Here is a 25,083-nt window from a genome sequence, read left to right on the forward strand (position 1 = left end):
ATTCTTCTGAGGAATGAAAAAAATCCCTCGCTTGATTCAAAAAACCTGGGTGCGCATCTAATTCCTTTAGATGTCTGTACAATCACAGAAACTGCACTGTCAGAGGGCGTGAGGTTTTACACAGGAGAGGGATTGCAGAGTGAGCTGCGAGGTGAGTGGGATGCACAAAAACCCAGTGTGAGGTCCTTAATCCACAGAATGCCGTTATAGTTTTACATCACATGCATCAAGCTGATAGCTTTATCTAAAATTCCAAAATGAAAAGCGCATCAAATCCGTCCATTAAGTGTACAGGTAATCTAGGAGGGGAGAGGACCATGGTGACAGATGTGGTGGGAAAGGACATTAAATTCTGAACAAAGAAGCAATAAATAATTTTTAGGGGTAAATATGACAGAAAAACTTAAACTCTAGCCTCCAAAGCTACCTCACATCACCCTCATTTTCTATCTCTGCTCTCCTCTATTACCATAAAGCTAAAAAACATTGAAAAGATGCATTCAACCCAGTGGAAAGAAACAGAACCAGACTTTGTTGGGTTCTTTGTACCGCACTCCTGTCAGTACAATTTGTCATCATCTTTGCTGGCTTTACTCGGCGGTTGAAGATTTTCTTTCCGGGACAGAATATGTGGTCGATATGGTTCTGTAGACCAGTACAAGATACAGATTCCCAGCAATAATTAGCAAACCAACCAGAGTATTTTCTGAAACACACCAGACACCAGCTCTACTGGGAAAAACAGGCATGTAATCAAGTTTTAACCACTGGCAGTGCCACCCTACATTTGCATTTACAAGGTGTACCAATTAGCCACAACATGGAAACTTCTGACAGGTTACAATGTTACCAGTCAAGCAGTGACATATATTAGGCAGCAAGGGAACAGTTAGTTCTTGACATTGATGTGTTGGAAGCAGGAAAATAAGCACTTTGGGAATCTTTGCGACTTTGTAACGACTAGACGGTTGAAAAAGAGCATCCCCAAAATGACAGGTATTGTGAGGTGTTCCCAGTATGCAGTGGTTAGTATCCACCAAAAGTGGTTTAAGGAAGGACAACCACTGAGCTTCCAATAGGTTCATGGACAACCACAGCTTATTGTGTGAGGAGTGAAGTTGTAGTAAGTGACCAAAGCTGACTATGCTAGCGTCAGAACTAGACCATGGAAAAATGGACGAAGTGGGCCGGCCGATGAATCACATTTTCCTTTACATCAAATGTGTGTCATTTACCTGGAGAAGAGCTGGCAGCAGGGAGCACGATGGGAAAAAGACAAGCTGACAGAGGCTGTTTGATGCTCTGGATAACGTTCTGCTGGAAAATCTTGGGTCCTACATTCATGTGGATGCAGCTCCTATCATAAACATTACTGCAGACCTCATTCACCCTTTCATGGCAATGGTATTCCCTGATTGCCCTTTTTCAGCAGAACAATGCTCCCTCTCAAACTACAAAAATTGTTCAGGAATGGTTTGAGGAAGTTGGTCTCCAAAATCCACCAGATCAACCTCTACCCACCCGTTAACTATACACTTAATAAACTATCCACTTAATCCTCATTAGGGTCGTGAGAGGGGCTGGAGCCTGACTCTGGACACCCTGGACAGGTGGCCAGTCTATCACAGGGCTACACATAGAGGCAAACAATCACACTCACATTCACACCTATGGGTAATTTAGAATCAACAATTAAGCATCAGCATGTTTTTGGACTGTGGGAGGAAGCCGGAGTACCTGGAGAAAACCAATGCATGCACAAGGAGAACATGCAAACTCCATGCAAGATCCCAGGCCTAGGCCGGGATGCGAACTGATGATCATCTAGCTGCAAGGCAACATTGCTATCCACCGAGCCACTGTGCAGCTCACCTTGCAACCTCTACGATTTAACTGATCTGCAGCTTACAACTTGGTGACTGATACTACAGAACACCTTCAGAGGTCTTGTAGCGTCAGACTTGGTGGGCCAGAGCTGTTTTGTCAGCACAAGACACACACAACATTAGATTTTATTGTTGTGGCTTAGTAATGTGGACGTTTTACTGGCCGACAAAATGCGAAAGAAATATTTCATTTCAGGCAGTAAGTGTCACTTTAACTCCTATTTTAATGTATTTCTAAACCTTAAGTTGAAGTAAAGTTCTAGGGCAGCATTTTAAAAGCTCAGACATTTCCGTCTTCACTTTCACATCAGCAATCAAGTGGGCAAAAAAAAGACCTTTCAGTGCTAATGGAGGATAGTTACATGATATAAGTGCAGACTTTTGTTATGCACTATAATAGTAAGGAGATCAAAGGTCAGACTCTTTTACATACTGTTCTTGATGAGAGCAAATTAGACCAAGTAGGTTGGGAGAACTGGTAAAAGGTGCTATTAATTCATAATGCCACTGTTCTTTAAAGTACTATCCCATAAGCCCACCAGGCAGTCAGAGGTGATACCCTCTGGCCTTGTAATTATAAGGACTAAGTATTCAGAAGCCAGTTGAAGGCACTTTCCATTTGAAAGGTTAACAGGAATTCAGCGATTCAGTAAGTTGATCTGTAATAAATGGAAAAAACTCAAAATTTTACCCTTGACTCCCATGATAAATGCAACTGGAGCATGTTTTCATTAAACAAGATAACTTTGGGAGGAAAAAAAGTCTGTGATTGTGTTAGCTGTTGGCAGCAGATTACTATGAAAAGCAAGTTTTGTTGGTCATTACTCTCACAGACCGTCTACATGTCAGCCAAAAATTTCCTTTGGACAAGCTCTGCAGGAAATGATTGGACGTCAACGGACTTGTGGATCTCTCGCACTGTGAACGAGGATTTAGAGAAAAAGAGTGTATTATGTATGTAGATTAGCCGAGAAGCTTGCAGATGCTGATGCCACGCTGGTTTCTGCTTCTCAGCTTCCAGCAGCTGCTTAGTTGGCCGCAGTCCACTCACCAGACCAGCAGCAGCCCACCAGTTAGAGAAACAGACTTGTGACTCAAGGATCATCGTCTAAAGTCCCAAATGAGCAAAAAACTTTGCAAAGGAAGTAAATCAGACTCATCTGTCCCTCCACTGACAGCTGCTGCTACTGTGATGTCTCTGGCCAAGGCGTTTCAGCTCCAGGTGCTAGGTGGCCAGTGGCCGCTTTCCAAAGTTTACAGCTCGTGCTGTCAAAATGCAGCTGCGAGTTAAAAAATAGCTCCAGCTTTTGTCAGAATGGAGAAAAGATTGTCAGTAAATAACTTACGTTTCAGATTGATATTACTCTTCAAACTCATGGGATAAAGCCAAACAAAATATTTCTGCACTTGGAGAGCCATATGTTCATGTGTCATCACGTTTATCTCTTAGGGTAGTTTAGTTCATTTGGCACAGCCAGGAAAATAAAATACATCGCAGGCTTTAAGTTGTGATCAAGTTCAAATGTTCATACTGAGTTTGTACAGACAGAAAATAACTGTGAGCACCAAGTCTCACGGAATGACTAGTAACTCAACAAATGGACAGTTTTGGCATCTTCGTCATCGGGGCTACACGGACACACACTGGGCGATTAAATTGCCATGACTGCCAGCTCAGATCAAGTTGCAGTTTCTTATGTCTTAAATCGGGATTATGCTCCCTTGCGGACAGCTGTGGACACCACAGGCGCATAGTTGTTCTAAATTATATTATTTTCTGGTCCGCTTGGGGTCCACTTGGAGGCCGCATCCCATACATGTGCAGTAATTTGGCACCTACATATTTTGTGCATACACACTTTAGACCTTGCAGTGTAGTAGCCACATGGATTGTCTGAGCAGACACATAGTTTGGGCTGAATGCAGACATCTGCAGAGAGGTCTGTGCAGACTCTTGCTAACTTTGGCAGATGATGAAATTTATGTCACGTTGGCCATAATGCACCATAGCATACTTGATAAGACTACCAATTTCGCAACACATTTCATGCTGTTTTATCCTTTCCTTCCACTATAATGTGCTACAGTTTTCAAAATCTCCTTTAGAACACAAAACAACAACAACCTCCAAACTAGTAGCCCACATGCAGAAACTTTCAAGTTTTGGTTGGGATCATGTAGCAAGGCAGTCCTGCGTGCTTTTTTTTTTTTTGTGAATTAGCCATTTTAATAACAGTACTTTCTCTGCCTACATGAAAATGCACCAAAACAACTCCCCTGCCACTATTTCGCAGGGACATGCCACTGCTTCCTGGACTCAGCATTTCCCAAGAAGATTGTGATTTGTTTAAAGAATTACCAATATACCACCAACTCTCTACACACCTACTGAAACTGCGTTACAATTGTGCAATACATCTTTATCCTGTATATTTGGTGAGAGTTCTGCACCAGCTTGAGAAACCAACTTTAGGCTGTTGATAACTTTTGTGAAAGTATCCTGATGCAAACTCAGCACTGGCATGTCTTCAAACAAACTACTTAGCAAATTGCTCCTTTCACTTGCCACAGCATAAACATCGATTTTTTCCATACAGCGGTTCTGTTAGTTGGCTGCGTCTTTGTAGAAGTGTCTGAATGTCAGATATTTCCTTCCCTTTTCGCCCACACTATAAGCAGCCGTGCTTCCTCAGACTTCATTTTCCCAAGCTGGCCGGACCCTCTGCGGTCGGAGCAGGTGGTGGATCAATGGGCTTAGTAAGTGACTGAGACAAAGAGCAAATTGCACACAAACACACACAAACACACACAGACTATGCCGGTGTATCAAACCACACGCTTGCAGTGCTGCAGCAGTTCGCCCTTAGTGACCAGTGCATCAGTCAGCTGTTTCTAGAATCACTGTATGTGACAAGAAACATCACTGTACAGGAGTTTTGTTTGGACACATTGAACTCACACACTAACATCCAGGGTTAGCAGAGTTCACATGACCATAACATTTTCTTCCTTCCTGGTCCTTTAATGTTGAGTGCACGGTCTGCTTCCACTACAGCTGGACACACCATGGAGGAAAACATGAAACAGCTGAAAACAGTGCCCTAACCCCAACCCTAAGCAGTTGTAAAATACTTTTTGGTACATTCCAGTGTTGGGACACTGATTTTCTTTAGACGTTTCCAGAGGGTTCATCTACAATTCTTTTTTTATCCAATTTTATCCAAAGTGACGTACATCTGAGAGTAGACACAACACGAGCAAGGATCTAATCAGGAGAAAACAACCTACATAAAAGTCATGAAACAAGTTCAAGTGTGATAATAGGGCCGTGGTGTCTACAGGCAGTGCAGGAGGTAACAGGACTTTTTTTTTTTTTTTGCAGGCTGTCAAGTGCAAAGGTGTTCAGTGAAGAGCTGTTTTTTAGTCTTTTCTTAAAGACAGAGAGAGACTCTGCAGCTTGAATAGAGTTTGGTAAGTCATACTACCACTGGGAAACCACAGAAGAGAAGAGTCTAGCTATGGACCGGCCCTGTTGTGGTGGTTGTATCAGGAGCCTGTTGTTGACCGAGCGTAGAAAGCGGGAGGAAGTGTAGCCCTGAATGACAGAGTTCAGCTAGGATCCACAAATCTGCCTTTCCTGGATATCATCTATTAAAACCAACCCGCAGTTGAAATATTGACACACATATTTGGTCAATGTGTGTGCAGAGACAAACAGCTCACCTCTCACATCCATTGACAAAGACTGACACACAAAAGACACAATGCCAGGACCCAACACTCTGCTCACCCACCACGTCTTAGTAAGAAAGTGAGCCGAAGCAGCTAAATAGCTTTAGTCACTTTTAATGGCAGGAGGGCAGATGCCAGGGCAAACCAACACTGCATAAACACTTAGTCAACTCTAGTTAAAGTGAGGGGTAATTATCTGAGAGTGACGACAATCAGCGGTTATACAGGCCGTCATCTCATTAACAGAGGAAACACGACACCGCCAACATCGCTCAGCTGCATGGCAGCCAGAACTGCAGATTATTGAAAATGGCACAGTAAGTCGAAGATGGTAAGGTTTGAACTTTTCATGGCTTTAGTGCCTGTTTGGACAAGTGGCGACGCGGTTGAAACCAGTCATCACCATCCCTCTGAGTAGTGAGGATGGTTATGGATTGAGAATGGCTCTGATCAGAGGTGATTCTAATCAGTTTGTGAGATTAAAAGTGAAAGAGTACAATGACAGTTCATGTTTCAATGGATCCTTTCAAATGGAAATCAGCTAAAGGTGCTCATTAATGGTGTTCCAGTGTGAAGGTATCACAGATGGTGGCAGAAGGACTTAAATCCTTTACTAAAATAAAAGCACCAATGCAACAACAGAGAAAAATCTCCAAGGCAAGTGCAAATTTCTGCTCTCGTAAACTATTACCAGCAAAATAAACACACTTATTGCATGAATGTAGTTAATTTTAAGTTTAAAAAAATGTTATGATTTGGCTAGTGGTTTCCTACCATGAAAGGATTATGGAATAAATGTGACAGGTTATGAGATAATTAACAGTTTTGACTTAAAAAAAAGTTCTGCTACACAAAAGTATAGATTTTTTTTTGACTGTTTTCGAATCAATTTGTATTAAATATTGACCAGTTTCACTTATTTGGGATTCATTTAATATGAAAGAAACCATCTGATAAGTTTAGTTTGCTTTTTTGGAATTCTGACACTTTACAAAGATCTGAAACGTAACAAGGTGTCCCAGGTTTTCTCTTTTACAGGAGATCGCTAAAAAGATTAAAAGGAGCCGTTAAAATATAAAGGTCTTGTATTTCATAGGTTTTATCATGATGTAGTTTTTATGTCAAATCTCAGTCTGGAAGAAAGCAAGTCTTTCCTTTTCAGAAACTGAAATGTAGTGGAGTAGAAAGTAGCTCAAAATGGATGGTTGGTGCTTTAAAAATGCACAGTTACTTTTTTTTACTGCTGGGATGATGTATAAATCTGTTATTTTAATCTCATCTCTTGATTACCTCAATCAAAACAGAGCGGTCAGAACAGAATCCCCATATATATCCATATTAAGTGAGGTGGTCTAATAAAATCTTAAATTAAGTGATACATAAATACATTTCCAATCAGAGGTTTATAATGCAGACAGTCAGGGGATGTTTATCATGAGAACATCACCTAAACGCTGCACAATGTATATTTGTCAGTGTTACTACATGTAATCGTCATTACACTGGGATGTGAGTTTCTATCACTGCTGCTCTCTGTTTTATTCAGTCATAAAGTACAAAACTGCAAATGCAAAACTCCATTACAGCTCAGAAGTGGAGCAGTGCAAAGTCAGTGCTTCATGTAAATATTCTTCATTAACATAATTCTCTCCCAGGCAGCAGTGCTGTAAAGGATGGATGAGTTTGAATAGAACAGTTCCACTCACCATTTGCGACTGGCTCCTGGGGCTGCCATTGATATCCTCCACCTTCTCATTTGCTGCGTGAGAAAGGAAACAGACAGATGAGATTTTCACCGTCGTCCCACACTTAACTTTAACATCCTGACGTCCGGTGACTTCTGAGTTCAGGTGCACAGATCCAGCAGGAAACCTCTGTTGATGTTAGCATAGGAGCGTGCACGTGGAGGTGCATGAGTGTGTGTGTGTGTGTTGAGGTGCAGAGTGATGCAGGAGAGGTCTGGGAAGCAAAGCTGCCTAATTCGTCAGCTGCCGCCAGAGAGTTACTGACAGGCCAGCTTGGCCTCATTGTCTGTTTGGGCGAGCAGGGAGGGTAAAGTTTCAGTCCAACAGAGAGAGAGAGAGAGAGAGAGAACGTGAGATGGAGGAAGTAAGAGGGAAAAAAAGAGATTTAGGCAGACAGACAGCTTTAGTAAGAGAGGCAGCATACGTAACAAACAGGAAAATGTGTGTGTGTCTGAGTGTGTGTGTGTGAGGGCGATAAAGAGACGGAGTCCCAGAAAGAGAGAAGTTTAAAACACTGACTGGGACACAAAGACAAAAGAGACAGAGAGAGAGAGAGAGCAAAGGCAGACAGAAGAAAAAGAATGTCTAAGAGAAGCGTCTGAAAAGACACCAAGACAAGATTGCGTAAGAGCTGCTTCTGGGCAAGTTTAGAAAATAAAAAAAACCTGTAATGAATTACTCATTACTCGTCAGCAAGTGGTGATTACTGGCTTCAGCAAGCTGTCAGTTTGGAAGTATTTACTGAACGTCAACAATGAGCTTGGTTCCAGGGATTGAATGCAGCTCCTGAAGTCTTATTCTCACAGCGTGGCCATGAGGTCCAACTCTGAAGTAAAACCAGCTGACTCCTAAATACAGGCTTATATGCAGCTCATTCAAAGTTAATGACAGAAGTTTGTCTTATTTCATCCTAAAATGATCCTTATGACTAGTGACATTGTTTGCCAGTGCCTTCAGACAGATTTTAACCTCACAAAAAGTCCTGAAGTTAACTGAAAACTTCTTGGTTAAGGCTAGTTAATGACTGTACTAATGACTAGGAATTTATATTGCAGTGAACAATGCGACCACAGAGTGGTAATAAAAATGTGACAGCAGCAAAAAACTGCTTCAGAGTGTTAAAGGAATCAACTGCTGGTAAGAAACTAGATGGAAACACTGTAAAATGAAGTTGCTCAATGTGTTTACTCTATCTAATCCATCCAGTCATTCATCCTATTCTGCTGTCTTTGTTCTGTTCATAATATGCCCTAGAAGTGACAGAGACGTCATTTTCTGTATGTGTTAAACCAAGAAAATGATCCGTCTCTGTATCTGTATTCAGATAGAAGAAATGCATACAGTTGAACATTACAAATGTTCATGTGTGAGTCAGTTCTCAGCATATTGTTGACTCGGCGGGGACGACAACAGAATAGAGCATTAATTTTTCAATATTGTGTCATAAATGAAAAGCCCAGTTAGTCAGATCTTTGTCCTATTGTTGCAAACAATATGGGCATTTCTTCTTGTGGCCATCTGCAATGATTTGAATACAACAGAAGTAATATACAGTCCTTCCAGGAATTTGCGATGTTGCGATCGCGCAAATTCACGCGAATTCAACCAATCTCCGCGTGTTCTGCGCGACCTTGCAATTTTGTCCAATCACCACAACGTTTCTGCAATTTTGGCCAGCCTCCCGTGAGTTCCACCAATCATAGCAGTCCTTAGCACAAACGTAATGCAGGTACATCACTGAATTCACTTCCTTGTTTTTGGTTTGAAGATGCAGACATGACCGATTCTAATGTCTCTCATTTACCAACAAAAATTACTGCTGAAGACTAGTAAATTATCATTTTGTGCCTTAAATCTACCAACCACTTCATGTTAAACCAGTATCTGGCTGCTGCTAATTTCCCACCATGGTATGCCAGCTTTTGTGTAAATGGGTTGGAGCGTTAAAGAATTAACTTCTTCTAACTTCTGACAATGCCATATGGGGGAATGAACAGCCTTGGTGGAGTACTGCGCTCTCTGAGTGCTTTTCTAGTTGTAAATATGTGGATGAAGGAGAATCTCCTCACACATGACAAACATTTGTTTTAAGCACTATTTGTTTGTTTGCACATGTACATTGTGGATAGTCTGCGTGGTCGCAAATTTTGGGCTACACACAGAGAACATCGTTAGACTTGCATTGCCAGACATATCTCCACAGTCCTGGAGAATGGTCTGACTGTATCTCATTATCATTCTCCTTTAGGTGGGGAAAATGCCCTGCCATGTTTGTGTTTTTTTAAACCAATCTTAGTCGTCTTTAGTGCTGCTAAGCCCAGGGTGCAGAAATGGTGTCACTGCATTAAATGAAGTCCACAAGAGAACTTGGGTTGGTGATGAAATTTACGTTACACAGCGCCTTCCATTCCCCTGTGGACACGTGCACACGGAAAGCATGATTTGGCCTTCTGCGTGCATCCAAAAACTCATGACTAAGAGATCCATTCATTTGTGTCAGGAGACCACTGCTGCTGCTGCACTTAACTAACACATCACTGACCCGTCTGTCCACAAGATGAAATATTTAATCAATGCCAGTCCATCCACCTCCCTGTGAGACAGCAAAAAAAAAAAGCTGCCTCTGCCTCAAATGCTGAACTACCAGAGTGTCACTGAGAGTAGTAGCTGTAATGAGATTACAGCATTTTAATTTGAATTCCTTAAACTGGTCTCTGGAAGAGGTAATCATGTTACTGTAATGGGCTGCTGAGTAATGTGTTCCCACGCAGCGCTGGTACGACAGAGAGAGAGAGAAAGCACAAGGAAACAGGAAAGCAAGATCAGACAGAGAAATAAAAGGAATGAAAGAGACAAAATGTGAGAGGGAGACCTAGAAAAAGTTGAACTGTAAGGGAGAGAGAGCGAGACACATGAGACAAAAAGAGAGAGAGAAAAAAGGTTGAGAAGTAAGGACTCTCTGGGCTCCACTTGGATCCTCTGCACCCCTGGGTGTCAGAGTCATAGATCTCTGCTGCTGCAGCTCGCCCAGCACCCAAAACACAGAAGAGCTGCTGCGATTTGGCCCAAATATCAGACCGAGACACAGCTCTGCTCCAACACCCACAACAAAGACAGCGTGTGTGAGAGAGACAGAGAGGCTAATCGCTTCATCTAGCAGACACAATGAATTATAGACACATGCAGTGTTTGAACACTGTTGATAATACATGGTTTTATCCATCTGTACATCATTAATATTCCTTTTTAAATATTGAGGCTTACAGCTGAAGTAAGACGATACACTGTTTGGATAACAGAAGTCAGTGTTTCTGTCCTGTCAAGATTTCTCTGTAGATTACGGCTGATTAGATAATTAGAGTGGGTTCAGTAAGTTGGAAAAGAAGCAGCGAGCTGTATATTTAGACAACTGAAAGATAAACACAGCACCTGAATAGTGTGTGTGTGTGTGTGTGTGTGTGTGTGTGCAGATGCCCACCTATGATCTGGATGATCTGTGCCAGCAGGACTCCATCGGTGACGTCCTGGCTCAGGTCCTTGATGAGGCGTGGACAGCCAGACTTGGCTAGGTAGTGATTGGCCCAGTCTGTGTAAATCTGCAACAGCAGAACAAACACTCTGTCAGTGTGTGTGAAAAACACAGATAAAGAGGAGGTGTGTGTGTATACACAGCGGGGTTTTACAGATTTTACACTTTCAGGTAGACTGGCCCCACAGGACCCCAAAATTATCCATGCATGTCTGTACAGCAGACAGTTGATTAAAGGAATCAGTGAGGGTGGAATACAGGATTCTTGAATGAGTAGACATTGTAAAGAAAATAATTACATAATCTGGAGATGAATCCTCTTAGTGAAGAGTCTGTTTTTGTAAATACTCATTTTATTGTTAAGTAGCTAAAGTCATGTTTTCAGCCCAAAGTACACAACCATTCAAAAGTTTGGGATCACCCAGAAAATTTCATGTTTTCCATAAAAACTCACACTTTTGTTCACTTTTATTAACTGTTTTTCTAGCATTAATCTAGGCTATTTTAATCTCTATTTAAACACTTGTGTGTCCTGTTTTTGTACGTGTATTGTTTATTTGTTATCTTTCTTTCTGCTGGGGCCTCTTGCCAGGTCATCATTGTAAATGAGAAATTGTTCTCAACTGATTTTACCTGGTTAAATAAAGAATTAATAATGTTCATATGCTAAAATATATGCACAAGGGTTTTCTAATCATCAGTTAGCCTTTCAACACCATTAGCTAACACAATGTAGCATTAGAACACAGGAGTGATGGTTGCTGGAAATGTTCCTCTGTACCTCTATGGAGATATTCCATTAAAAATCAGCTGTTTCCAGCTAGAATAGTCATTTACCACATTAGCAATGTCTAGGCTGGATTTATGATTCATTTAATGCAATCTTCATCGAAAAAATGCTTTTCTTTCAAAAATCAGGACATTTCTAAGTGACCCCAAACTTTTGAGTGGTAGTGTATATCTTGGAGCATTAAATAGGACATAAAACGTTGTGTAGAAATTGCAAAGACATGCATGTATGAAACATTTAGCAGTTTTGATTTTCCAGTTTCTACACAAATACCATGGCAAAAGCAAATTTATAAACCACATTACAACCTAGCACAGATGGATCACATGACTTAACGACATTTTCTGCTGTTTCCTCCAAACTAACTTAACCTCACTAGGTAACATGAACATTTGCATATAGAGTATTGCATTTAGAAATGACAGTTTTATGACATTCTGTCCTTTCTGACAGAGTTTTAGTGCAACTGCACTGGATGCCAAAAACTTAGTGAGTTATGAAGAAAAACATGGATGACTGCAGTGTCCTCAACACTTCACAGCTACATTCAGTCAAACTCATCTAAAAATGCTCAAAACTGCATTACCACAAAGCTTTACAGAATCCAATATGCTACATAGAAATAAACAAGTGAGGTAGATTGACAAGAGTAGAAACATTAAGCTAGAGCGTATAAACTGCAAACAGAATGATGCAAGGTAAGAAAAGATGAGTGTTTGACTTTAGCCTGACAGACATCAATAACCTTGGACAAGTGCTGACATCTCCTCCACACCACCCGTCCCACCTGCATTCTGCTCTGCCTGTGAGTCTTCACTACAGCAAAGTGGTAAATGTCCTGCCAGGGAGCGATGTCCAAACATTCAGACTCCTTGCACATCCTTGCTACTCAAACACAAATATTTCATCAGGCATTGACTGAAACGAGAACCACACTGTTTGTGATCTTTCCCCGGGGGACAGATACAGAAAATGGTTTTGACAAACATTCTGACATTAGATTGATGTTAATATGACAGCCTGCACTCACTGCAGATGCACTATCCAAATGGAAGACAAAGTGCAGTGTTTCAGACATCTCCTGAACTCCTGGTCTGTGTTTTCATGCAGAAATGAAAACTCCTGTACAGAAACTTCGGAGAACTCAAACACAGACGCTGAAGCAAAACTCGGCACAAGTCAGAAGAATGTTAAAACCCAGTGACTTTACTTAAATGGATCACTTATCTTCTGAATGAATCACCGGTCAAGACATCTGCAGTAACAGGTGGATTCACTTTCCTAACTGTATCTGTCAAAGCCGGAAGAGCAGCATGTCAAGTAATCTTTTGTATTGTCAACTAAAGCTCTTAACAGCCGCTTTGTCTTTCATTAGAGCCCATAAGCCGACTGATAAGCGGTGCTTTGTCCATCGGCAGACAGACTGATCTGGACAGCTGTTGCGGTTTCACCAGCCTCCAATGACGAAAGACTTGAATCACATTTGGCCTCCAAGTGCTCGGCCTCAGTAAAGCAGACTGAAGAAGGATTGTCCTCCATCTCAAAAAGGTTGGTTGTTAGGGCTGGGCGATATGGCCTAAAAAAAAAAAAAATCTCAGATTTTTTCACAAAAAATCCCGATTCAAGATTTATCCGATTCTTTTTTTACCCTCTACCTAATCTCTGCAGGCTGGAGTCCAGTCTACTTTATGTAAATGAGCTGCAGCCCTCTCCAGGTAAACACACCGGATCACAGCTGGAAATGCGCCGCATGTGGCATGCTGGTCCGGTTGTGGTGCGTTTCCAGCTGTGATCCGGTGTGTTTACCTGGAGAGAGCCGCAGCTCATTTGCATAAAGTACTTAATGCAAATTCAGTGAGGCGTGCGGAGATTCCACACATAGTGAAACTGTCCTCAAACTTCTAAACTAGGCGTCGGTGACATAAAACGAGGACAGATTCAGCTGCTGCACAGATTGTTTCTCGCCTCAAATGCTTTCAGAAATACTTTTCGCTGACGTGTTTTTGAAATAAACGGGAAAGTTTGCGGCCGAGCCGCTGTGTTTATCCGACTTGTCTGCAGGACTGTCCAGCTGAAAGCTCAGTGACGTCACCACGTAGCGGCCTGCTGTTGCTCAGTGCTGTCATGTGACCATGTTGTGGTTCGCTAGTGACCGCCTGCCGTCCGTGTGATTTTCAGATGTGGTGCGTTGCCGTGCGGAAAAATCCCATCTAGTGGACACGCGTCTTTAGATCTGCGCCGCTCGCTGCCATGTTGTTTTTGTATCAAGCGCGCGGGGGGGGGGCGCACTCTGAACTACGGGAGCCCAGCGGGAAGGCGTTGGTGGCGGATGTTGATGAGAAAATCGATTTTCATTAAAACAAATCGACATTAAGTACAAACTCGAATTAACCGATAAAATCGATTTATCGCCCAGCCCTATTGGTTGTACTAAAAACTTTACCTTTGCTCTCTGATCTCCAAACTTTCACAACCTGAACCAGAAAAGGCTCCAGTTCTTCCCACTGTGAGCTGGGATGTGTTTGATACAAATTTCCACAGACAGCCATGGAGGAACTCTTCCTTCCTGCTAGGCTTGAACTGAGATTCTGGGATTGAAAAGACTATCTGTAGCAGCCCATATAAAGACACTGACTTGCCTGTTGGAACTTTTCTTGTTATCCGCAGATTAAAACAGAAAAGCAACACAGGTCTGAGCAGAATGTAGGACTTTGGAAGGTGGAAATCCCCTCAGAAATGTAAGATTTTCCATGAGGGTGGGGATCTGCCACTCAAAAAGTAGAATAAATCTTTTTCTGATGCTCTCCTGATGAAGTTTGGGTTTTTCTCCGAATTTCAAATAGTTTCCCAAGAAATTCCCTCATAAAACCTAACCGTTTCTCATGATGAAAAAAATCCCTTTTCCCCTCATTTACCTCACACACCGCTCTCAATTAAAACCATTTCTCTCCCGCTCTTTTGTCTTTGTTAGAAGCGGGAAGTTTACTCCTTTAAAGTTGCCGCCTCTCATAAGTTTGTATCTTTTGTGGTTTCCCTCAGCGACTTTCTACCATGATGAGAAGTCGTAAAAGCGTAACCCTGAAAAAATGAGAGCCTTCGAAGGGGAAACACACATTTAAATACGCATGCAGGCAAGCAGACATCCAGCGAGACCAGAACAGACTTGCGTGGACGCACAGGAAAACACACTGTAAATGGAGACCGCATCCCATCGGGGGGCAAGCAAACAAACAGGAGAGGAGGATGGAGAAAAGTTTGTGTGAAAAAGAGAAACTAAGAGTGTAAGTGCTGCTCCTGCTGACAACACCGGTCACATCGGGCTGCAGGAAATTCCATCAAGGCTTAAACACAAGCTGCTGAACAGCTAGGTTCATGACATGGTGTCTACAAGCTCAAACTGGAGACCTGAGATGAAGAGGAGACGGAGGGTTTAACCCAGCAGTGCCATACATCCCTCTCTTTTTCTACCTCCTTACCCTTAAAAGGGAACAGGAATGGAGGAGTAACACAAAAAAGAGCCTCTCTTGCCAGTTTCCATCTCAATGTAGCGCAAATTTTGACTGATATCTCAAGAAAAACAACAAAAGAAAATATGATTAATGTGTGTCTCCACCTACTGCCAATGTGTTAGTATTAGGAGTTGGTTTGTCAGAATAAACAGTTAATTCTCCATTTGGATGCCACTGGAAATGACCATCGCAGAAGAAGAGGGCCCAATGAAAGGCAAAGTGTAGAATAATGGAGTACATCGAAGTAAAACTGTGTAGAAAAGATGATTAAATATGAAAAGTCAAGTTTTAATTTAAAGAAAGGTCACCGTCTTCCCACAGAAGTCCTCAGAGGAACAGAAGCCACAGTGGATGTTCAAGTCAAATATTTCCTGTACGTTCCAATGAATCTGTCTGTTTCTGTTGCAACTTTTCCACCAAATGGATGGAAAGACACGTAATGCTTCTGGGAAAACCAAGTCATGGACAGGAGGGAATCCATACACGGTGAGGAAGGTGCGATACACCCAACGGATGAACTCAATTTGGGTGAATTTGCAAAAATTGCCAGCTGCTTCTGCATCTGCTGCACCTCCTGAAGGGACACAATGCCAATATAAACACATTTTAAGGTCTTGCATCCATTTCGCCTAGAGGTCAAACATTATTGGAATCCGTAGACTTTGTATAGCAGCATTCACAATGGCAGGACAATTCAGGCTGACAATTACAAGACAGAAACTTTCAGTGCCTGCTCTGTACAAACGCACCAAATGGGACAAAGCATCCACATTTTAGGAGAGGATCAAACGAAACGAAGATCTGTGACTCTGTGCTAGCAAGGTTCAACAGTTCAAACATGATGAAAGTTAGCTGAGCTGCAGTGATTTGGATTGATATGCAGGAGGGCAGCTGATAAATCTGGGCAGGATAACCCACTAAGATTATGCAGGTTTCTCTTTCCACCTCTGCTTGAGTGCTTACAGATCAGATGTAACCCCAAACCCTTTCACTGGATTTGGCAAAAACAAGACTAAGTGTTGCTTCCTCCTTCTAGTTGGAAAATAGCTTATTTCACAGTGTAATGCAGTAGCTGGTAGATATTAAAATCCAAAGTTATTCAATCTTCACTTGTCCTGAAGCCACAGTTCTAAAGATGCATTCTGAAGAAGCTTGAGTGACAGCTCAATCAATAATGCTGAGTCACCTTCTATGATTGTTTCGGCCCACTTCGGACCACTGTGTGCTTTGAAAGTTCATTTTAAAATGGAAATATGTGAAGCTGTGGAAGCAAAAGCCACCAAGTTATCAAACTGAACTGACTTGTTTTAGCCTTTCCACAGATACATAATGAAGCTAAAGTCAGTTTTTGGTTTGCTTTGTTGCTGTACAAACTCAGTCTGTGCTTCACATTTCTTACTTAACAGTTGCTACAAATCTAAAGTCATATTCCAAATGATATGAAGCATGAGGCTGCAGCAGGAAGACTTTTACAGTGTCACAGCTGCAGGAACAGTGTGCCACCTACAGTAGAAAATGCTGAAATAAATGCTCTTCCAAATCTAGGTCTAGGCATTTTCAGAAATCGTTGTCAGCAGATCAGTTTGAAACATTACAGAGGAAAAATAAACTTCAATGGAGCTCAGATGAAGCAGGATGAGAGAAGACAAAAATGGAATAAAGACTTCTCATTTCTCACTGAACCTCCTGGTTAGGAAGAGGAAAGAGATGAAGCATGGAGAGTGAAGTCCTGCCTTCAGTCCTGACCTGGGACCTCTATCACCTGTCACCCCTCTTTCTGTGTGGTCCCCTCTTCTCTGAGCTTTTCTGACAAAGCACAAACATCAAAGAAACATTTCTCAGGAAGCATGCCTCCTGTCTGCGTGAGTGCCGACTCACTGATCCACTCACTTCATGACTCCTCAGTGGCTCTCAGAGTTGAGGCTGTCAGCCTCCTGCACTCCTTAACCTCTCCTCCCTGAATCCCAACCGCTTTGGGAAGCAGCAGCAGGCGCAATGACAGAGGCAAAACATCAGCAGTAACGCCACCTTCACTGGAGCTGTCTGACATCGTACTGACACACATGCTAGAAGGAGACAACAAACATTCACACTCACACACACATTAATAAAATCTATAAATCCCCCAGCTACTCAAACACAATTAAACACACACACTGAATCCTCCTCCCCTCCTTCCTCTCTCTCTTTCGACAGCCAGCATCAGTCAGCAGAAGTCCAGTCTCTGTGGTGATGTTACCCTTATTGATGCCACATGAAGTGTCTTTCTCCTCCTTTTCTCTCCCTCCTCTGCAGACTTGTCCCTTCAGTGCCAAGGATCCCAAACAGCGCTAACAAAGAGCCAGCTCTCACCCCGGAGCAGATAAACTGCCTTCAACAGTCCTGATCACAATGCAGTGACTACAGCTACGCAGGTATTATTGGCAGAGTCTGCAGTGGCGCCGCTCAGCCTCCGGGGGGAGCCGGGCAAAAGGAGAAAGAGGAGGGATGCTGGAGTGAGAGGAGATGGGAAGTCAAACCATGCACTGTGTTTATTCCCCTGTGTTTACCAGTGTACTTCCACTGAATGGCTGTTAATGTATGGGCTCTTTAATCAGGGCATCATTCCAACACTGTCTAATAAACTGAGAGCCTAATTGCATTCGTATATACAGTCACTTGGAGGACATTTAGCTGTGTAATGCTGTTTGAAGCAGGCTAGCCAGGAGAGACGTCTCTTCTGTGGCTGAACTGGCTCAAAAACCTCAACTTGGCACTAGTAGTGCTCCCGCATGGCTCCTAAATGTAATTAAACACAACATGAAGCTGCATTAACTAAACGAGCGATGAGCCAAACGGAATCAATAGCACTGTGATGTGATGGAGCTTCCTCCGTGATTCCCTGTCTCGTCTCCTTTTCTGATTCATGAGGAAGCATCAGTGATGGAGGGATGGAAACGGCCCAGATCTGATGGCGGTGTCACTGTCAAGACAGTTTATGGAGGTGGGAAAAAATAAGAAACACCCACAGAAAGTCTAACTCAACAGAAAATATGTACTGGCTGTGCTGCTCAAGTGACAGGTGATCTCTGAGAAGAACTAAATAAGTCGAATTTCTTCTTCAGAATGTGTGAAAGAACAAGTAGGAGCAGAAACTTCGCCTTCAGCATATGAATGTAGAATAAGGCGTCACATATTTTTTAACAGTGAAGGTCAAGGGCGCCCGTGTAGCTCAACGCGTTGAGCAGGTGACCCATGTACAGGGGCTGGTCCCCGACGCAGCTGGCCTGGGTTCGATTCCCGCTCGCGGCCCTTTGCTGCATGTCTTCCCCCGACTCTTCTCCCGTTTCCTGTCTCTCTCTTACTGCACCTGTCCAGTAAAGCTGATAAAAGGCCAAAAAAATAACTTTAAAAAAAAAACAGTGAAGGTCAAATATTCCAGTGGTGTCATGAAACATTTTTGAGTGAAGTAGGACAAAAGAGAGTTAAAATTGCATTGCAGAAAGTTCAGTAAATCAGTGTTTTGGTTTTTGAGAGCAGGATAACATCCATAGACTGTAAATAAAGATGGCTGTAGTCATCTTGATGTCTTGTATTGGTTTTTGGGCTACGGTTTTTAATTCTCAAGTTTGGCATTCAATTGTTGGCATTTTGGTCTTTCAAAAGTACGCTTAGGGAAAACCGAGGACGACATGGTAATTTAAGTTAGCCTCATTCTAAAACATACTCTGCTTTCTTCTTCATTTTTCTCTCAGTGGAACCATAAATCACAAATTTAACATCATGCTATATCGAAAGGAACTTGAAACTAGTGAAAGAGACCATAAACTCATTAGGAAAACGTTTACTGAGGTAATAAATCAAATGAGAAGTATGTTAATTTTATTGCTGATTTCTGTGCAATCTGACTTGTCACCCCCTGCTGGCTGTTAGACAGAATTCAAGTTTAAGTCATTAGGCACTGACTTCAGTTTTCATGCCTTGAGGTGATGTCCATCTTTTACATACCGTCTGTGGTAAAGGCAAGCAGCAAAAAGTCCGACTGCTGGGGAATCGAACCGGCGACTCACTGCTGATAGCACAATAGATGTGGGACCATATGACTAGGCTTCAACCGCTTGGCCAGTTGGTCACCCATAACTCATTGATTTTATTTTTCAAGGCAGTGTACTACATTATAAATTAGCAACAGGGAGCCACTGAAGGACGACTGTGGTAAGAAGGACATCATTTCTGGTTGCTGAGTTTCTGATAAATTGAACTTTTCTGTAATTGCATCTGGACAGCTGGGCTTTCAATAGCAAATCCTAGAGGAAACAAAAGCGTGAATCAGCTTTCCATGGGTCAGTAAAAATGATGGATCGCGGATCGCCCAAACCGTGACATATTCTGTTGTCATCCACTTTTTAACATCCCTGAATAAAAGATAGCCATGACTTCTCTGACCAAATCCTTCAGGGGCAGGCGGAACGGACAATGTCCAGCTGCAGTATCGAAGCACCTGGAAGCCATTTCCACCATGAAAACCTTCTTGGTGTTCCCTGGGATCTGTGAGTCTAGACGCATCTCTATTCCCTCTCACACCATCATTATCTTGTCTTGGGATCGGAGAGAGAGGCCTCCCTCAAACCCTCCTAATCCAGAGGTAATAGCAGCAGGCAGCCTTCCAACGTGGCTTCGCTCCAGTCTTGCAAACACCCAAGTGGGGAGTTTACGCCGGCGATATACAAATCGTTGACTCAAAGTTTCCCTGCGGCCTGGCGCTAGTGTTGAGGGATCAAAAATAATAACTTTATTTACGTGACAGCGTTCTCCACAACAATTTTTAGAAGCAGAAATGGATTGAAATCTGGAGGCTCTGAATGGGATGAGCGGGGAGCCCCTTTGCTGCTCAGCCAGCTGTCAATCACACTGAGCCTGGGTTTGTTCGGTTAGACGATTTGAGACTGGGAGAACTGTCCAGAAATGATAAAGCAGTTTTACACACGCTGATGAAACACTAATCAAATGAGAACAACGACAAAACAACTGCAGCGATGAATGTGAATGACCATTTTAAACCCAGGAGGCTAAAAATGCAGCTTAAGAAAACATGCCAATTCACTCTAATTTTTCTGTCAAAGAAAAAACTCTTTTGACTCCTGAGCCAACATCTTACTCACTGTTTCCCTAGAGCTTAATAAGTGTGTATCTCTGTTTGTTCAGTTTTATCTTTTCCAAGAAAAACTGATTATATCATTCATATATTCACTGAACAGCTCCGTCTAGAAATTGGACATGCATGTGGCTTGCTTATAGCCACTAGAGTAGCTGCAGCCAAAGATAAGAGTGGATTTTATGTTTTTTTTTCGAACTATTCTAGAAGCGTTAAAGCAGCACCTTCGAACTTCCAGGCTGGCACTACGATCAGCAGATAACACAAGAGAAGCACATGCTGCTGAAAAATGAAATATTCAGTCATCACTTTCTCATGCCAGGCTCTGCCAAGCCACTTTGTCGTTTCAGGGGAAACCCTGAGTAGAAAATGACATAATTGCATGGCTGGGAGAAGTTTGGACACACAATCCATGCTGGATGCGCTCGCACGCGTCAGTCAACGCTGATCTCTTGTAGCGCAGCAGGGACTGAGGGCCAAAGAGTGTAGAGAGGGGAGAGAAAGGAAGAAGCTGGTAAGAAATGACAGCTCCAAAACAGCTTGAAGACAGATGAGCACAAACACAATTTAGAAACAGACAGCAGCGGGCAGACAGGCATGAAAGACAGAGATGAGTTTGTTGACCAATTTGATAAACTGTCAGTGGTTACAAGCACCAATTACATACAATCATTCGCTAAAGCAGCAAAATCTTAAGGTAGCACACAGGGGGACTATTACACGGAGTAGCTTTCCATCATTTCCTGCCAGGAAAAAGGCTAGAATATCTCTTATCATGCTGTTTCACACGAAGGCATACGAAGGACGCATCTAAAGCACAGCTATCTGCTCACTATAAAGCACCAATGCAACAGTCACTGTAAGCATTATGACTTGAGAACCAATTTCCTGCTGACCTTTATCCTTCTAAATGAAAATGAATGAACTGTAGCTGAAGAAATTTTGGACAAAAGGTGAGCAAACATTGGCTGGTGGATTGATGTCTATATGTTTGAACTCTATGACCACCATTTGAGGAAGTTGGAAGAATTTTATCCAACATCCAAACATGCATCCTCAATCAGCCAGCAATCTTGACCCCAGACCAGAAGACAGAAGAATAGATCTATGCCATCTTTAAACCTAACAGACTAACCCTCACCCTAATGACATGTTTATAAGAGAAGTACATAGCCTCTGGAAAGCTGCATTCTTTCTAACAGCCACCAGGGGGTGACTCATCTGGCTGCAGAAAGAGGACCAATTGAGTCAAAGTCTATGAGAGAATGACCCAACTTCTTACTTGATTTGTTACCTCAGTGAACATTTTCCTACTGAGTTTATGGTCTCAATCACTAGTTTTAAGACTTTCTGAATATGACATGGTGTTAATTTCATAAACTGTGGTCTCATTTAGATTAAAACTGTCGATAAAGCCAGGTATGACATAGGACAGGGCTACCTTTTATCGCCATGTGTAGTGTCCTCAAGTTCTCATGGCGTTTTCACAAACTTAAAAACATTAAACCACAAAACTAATGAGTGACGTCATGGTTGCTCCATCCATCTTTTATATACAGTTTATACTAACAGATAATTTAGACTGCACAGCTATAAAACCCAGAGATGAAGTGGTGAAAACACCTTTTAAGTAGTGAAATACAAACCAGGCACTATGACGAGAGTGTTCATTATCTTTCCATAGTGTCATTATAAAAACATTTAAAAGCAACTCATGGAACATAGGCTAACTTCAATGCTAACATAAAATATTAATCACAGAGATATTTACAATATGAAGTTGAGGTTCAAGCATGACTTAGTGTTCAAACAGAGAAATTAAAGAATTTGGCAAAGTGCAGTCCACATTACAGTGACGTTTTTATTCTTTCTAAGTTTTTTGAATCATTTCGTTTTATCACTGTTATTTAATGCCCTCCCGTCTACGGAATGTTTTATTACTGAGATAAAAAGTACTAGAAATCCCATAAATACTGGAAACCAAAGCGGTGTGTTCAAGCCATCATCTCTGCACTTAAAGTACAGACATGTAGACTGCAACTGATGCTTGGGCAGTCACACACACACACACACACACACACACACACACACACACACACACACACACACACACACACAAAGCATCCTTGCATCAAGGTTTATTGGACTTTTTCACACACAGACACAAACGGTATGTCACTTTACCATGGTAACCGCAGCATGTGAGGCAGCGTCTGGCTTGCTGCTCTGTGGCCTGTGATCCAGACACTGCCACCATCATGCCGGTGAAGGACACACACACACACACACACACACACACACACACACACACACACACACAGTCTGCCACATAATATTTCAGTTTCAGCTCTCCGTTCACCTATTCTATGCTTCGCAATATTTTCATCCAAAAACAAAATAGTAAATGCTTATCGCCTCCTATCCAGGTTGGCTCTGGCCAGCTGAGATAATAACATGCAGCTCTGGCCAGCCATTCTAAATAGCCAGCAGGTATGTGTGTGACATTCAGACACTCAGAGAAGCATGTGGTAAGCCCTGTGTTAATTAGCTGTTTAGAACAAGATGAGCTCTTTCCACAGGCTTAGATCACTGTACACTTCACTGTAGCGGTAACAGCCCTAATTGAGGGCTTGTGTTGAATGGCGGTCTGAACTTTCCTGCTCGGAGGCCTTAACAAGCGTCCTGGGGCTTCCGGCTGACACCCGTCTATTCCAGGGTGCCACAGGGCTGTGTAATCCTCCTTCCAATCCCCGCCTTCTCCAAAACACACAAATAAATCAGCAGAGGCAAACAGCCTACTGTGTCATTAGCTATCCTTCCTGCAGCAGGACGCTAGAAATACATGGTTACGGATGCACACAAACAGATCCTTATCACCATCCTGTCAAGCGGTTCCCCCAGAGGGTTCGAATTATTCCCCACACCGATTCCAGCAGAAACCAAATCATGACGACATGATCTGCGTGACTCACCGTCAGCCTGCTCAAATTAGTCACACTTCCACGCCGCATCTTACTGCCTGACCATTCATTAAAATGGGATGAGTCAGCTGCTGAGTTTGACTAGCTGTGGTTGGTTGACAGCATCAAATGGGCTCCAATTGTACCTGATTTGGAGGCACTTTCACTGACAACAACTGTTGCTTTCGCCTGAGCAATGATTGTGATAAAATGGAGTTTTATGTGCAGTGAAACAGGATTTTTATGAAATGCAAATGACAAGGAAACACAGAAACAAGAACACTAGGGGCTTGTTATCAGGCCTGTGCAGATGGGAGGTCAAAGGGTTGTGGGCTTTTGTAGACAAACACGATGCAGTAAGCTCGCTAAGCTATCAGCGGCCCACCAACTGCTAAAATCTTGATCAGGTATCAGCCCCACTGGATCTATCTGGCCTTTGTTGTGTCCGTACAAAGCCCATTTATAAGCCCATTTATATGCGGTACACAACACGTGTCTGTTTGGTTTCAATCGAGGCTGCCATCTGCTTGTTGAGAAACAAATTAATGTAGATCGCTAGATTAATGGGTTTTTGATTGGGTGCTGGCCAGACTGCCAGGAGCCTGGGCCTGTTTTTATTAACAAGCCTCTCAGAGGACGAGGACAGGACAGCAACACTACGCCTGGCCACTTAGCCAACCGGTCACACTGCTAAACTGCTGATTGTTTTGTACACTGTTGACTCTGAGAATATGGGAAAAGTCTTTAGCTTCGATAATAACACAAGGCGCTGCTTGAATACGAGAGAGGTCATTTGCTTCAAGTGGCTGGTTTTACTTCAGATAGAATTTCTTTAGTAAATGCAGAGTAAAGTAAATCATTATGTCTCCTTTGTTTCTCATTGTAGACATTGCTTTTGGGCTGCGTTAATCACCAGCAAGAAAAGTGTATTTCAAGTTATTCACATTTTTAAAAAGTACTGAGATATATAATGAAGCCATATTAATAGTTGCTGACCTTCTGAACCCGAGGACCTACCAGCAGGTACAAAAGGCTTTTTCGTTTTTCAGAGCTAGGAGCTGTAAAAACAAAAAGAATAATGTTTTCCGGCAGTCTGTGGATTTATCATGCCTGAGAGTGCGGTCAGAAATAAAAGCTAAAAATGATCTCAAAATTGTCATACATCAAAATCAATTTATTCTACATGTCCCAAAAGCAGCATGGTTCAAGAAGTTAATAATGTTGTTTATAAGATACATTCAGCATGGTGGTATATCTATCTGGAGTTGATTTGCAGGGCAGTGTAAAACATGCAGAGTTTGGAGATGTTGCAAAACGTAAATAGGTCTTGTCAAAAGCATTTTCCATTTCCATTTTCCACTTTCCACTTTTTTCCTCAGTATAGGTAACACTAAAAGAAATTCAACTTTCACTTTTGTCTTTTTTTAACAATTTATGTTAACTATGTTCTACTGTACAGAAGACATTTTTGAATTATCTGTTTCCTGACATGCTTGTGCTGCTTCCATAGACTTTAAGTTGCAGTTAAAAATGAGTCAACAGTGAGTAAAAATGTGACAGCAGCAAAAAAAACCCACTACAAACTGGATTTAAAGTCATATCTTCTAAGAATCTCGCAGAGCAAATGCAAATTAGACAGACAATTTCAATACAATTACGTAAACAAGATTATTTGGACCTAAACCTGAAAGTAAACACACCTTCAATGTTTCTCATCGCACATGAAACTATAGAAAGTACAGAAGGTCGCAAGAGTCACTGTATGGAAAGATGACCTTTCCCCTTCTTCCAAAATGTC

The 25,083-nt window shown here is 42.2% G+C and overlaps 1 protein-coding gene across 19 annotated transcripts in view; it reads right to left on the reverse strand.

Moving 5' to 3' along the window:
- nav3 (neuron navigator 3) overlaps positions 1-25,083 on the reverse strand; it is a 534,705-nt gene that overhangs the window by 155,600 nt on the left and 354,022 nt on the right. For all 19 annotated transcript variants that reach the window (XM_055006838.1, XM_055006839.1, XM_055006834.1 and 16 more), the window contains 2 exons: positions 10,842-10,959; positions 7,325-7,377 (listed from right to left, as the gene is read on the reverse strand). In XM_055006838.1, the coding sequence (XP_054862813.1) occupies positions 7,325-7,377; positions 10,842-10,959 (171 nt within the window). The remainder of the gene's footprint in view (positions 1-7,324; positions 7,378-10,841; positions 10,960-25,083) is intronic.

This window comes from Amphiprion ocellaris, chromosome 21 (assembly GCF_022539595.1).
Source record: "Amphiprion ocellaris isolate individual 3 ecotype Okinawa chromosome 21, ASM2253959v1, whole genome shotgun sequence".
Classification (NCBI taxonomy): domain Eukaryota; kingdom Metazoa; phylum Chordata; class Actinopteri; family Pomacentridae; genus Amphiprion; species Amphiprion ocellaris.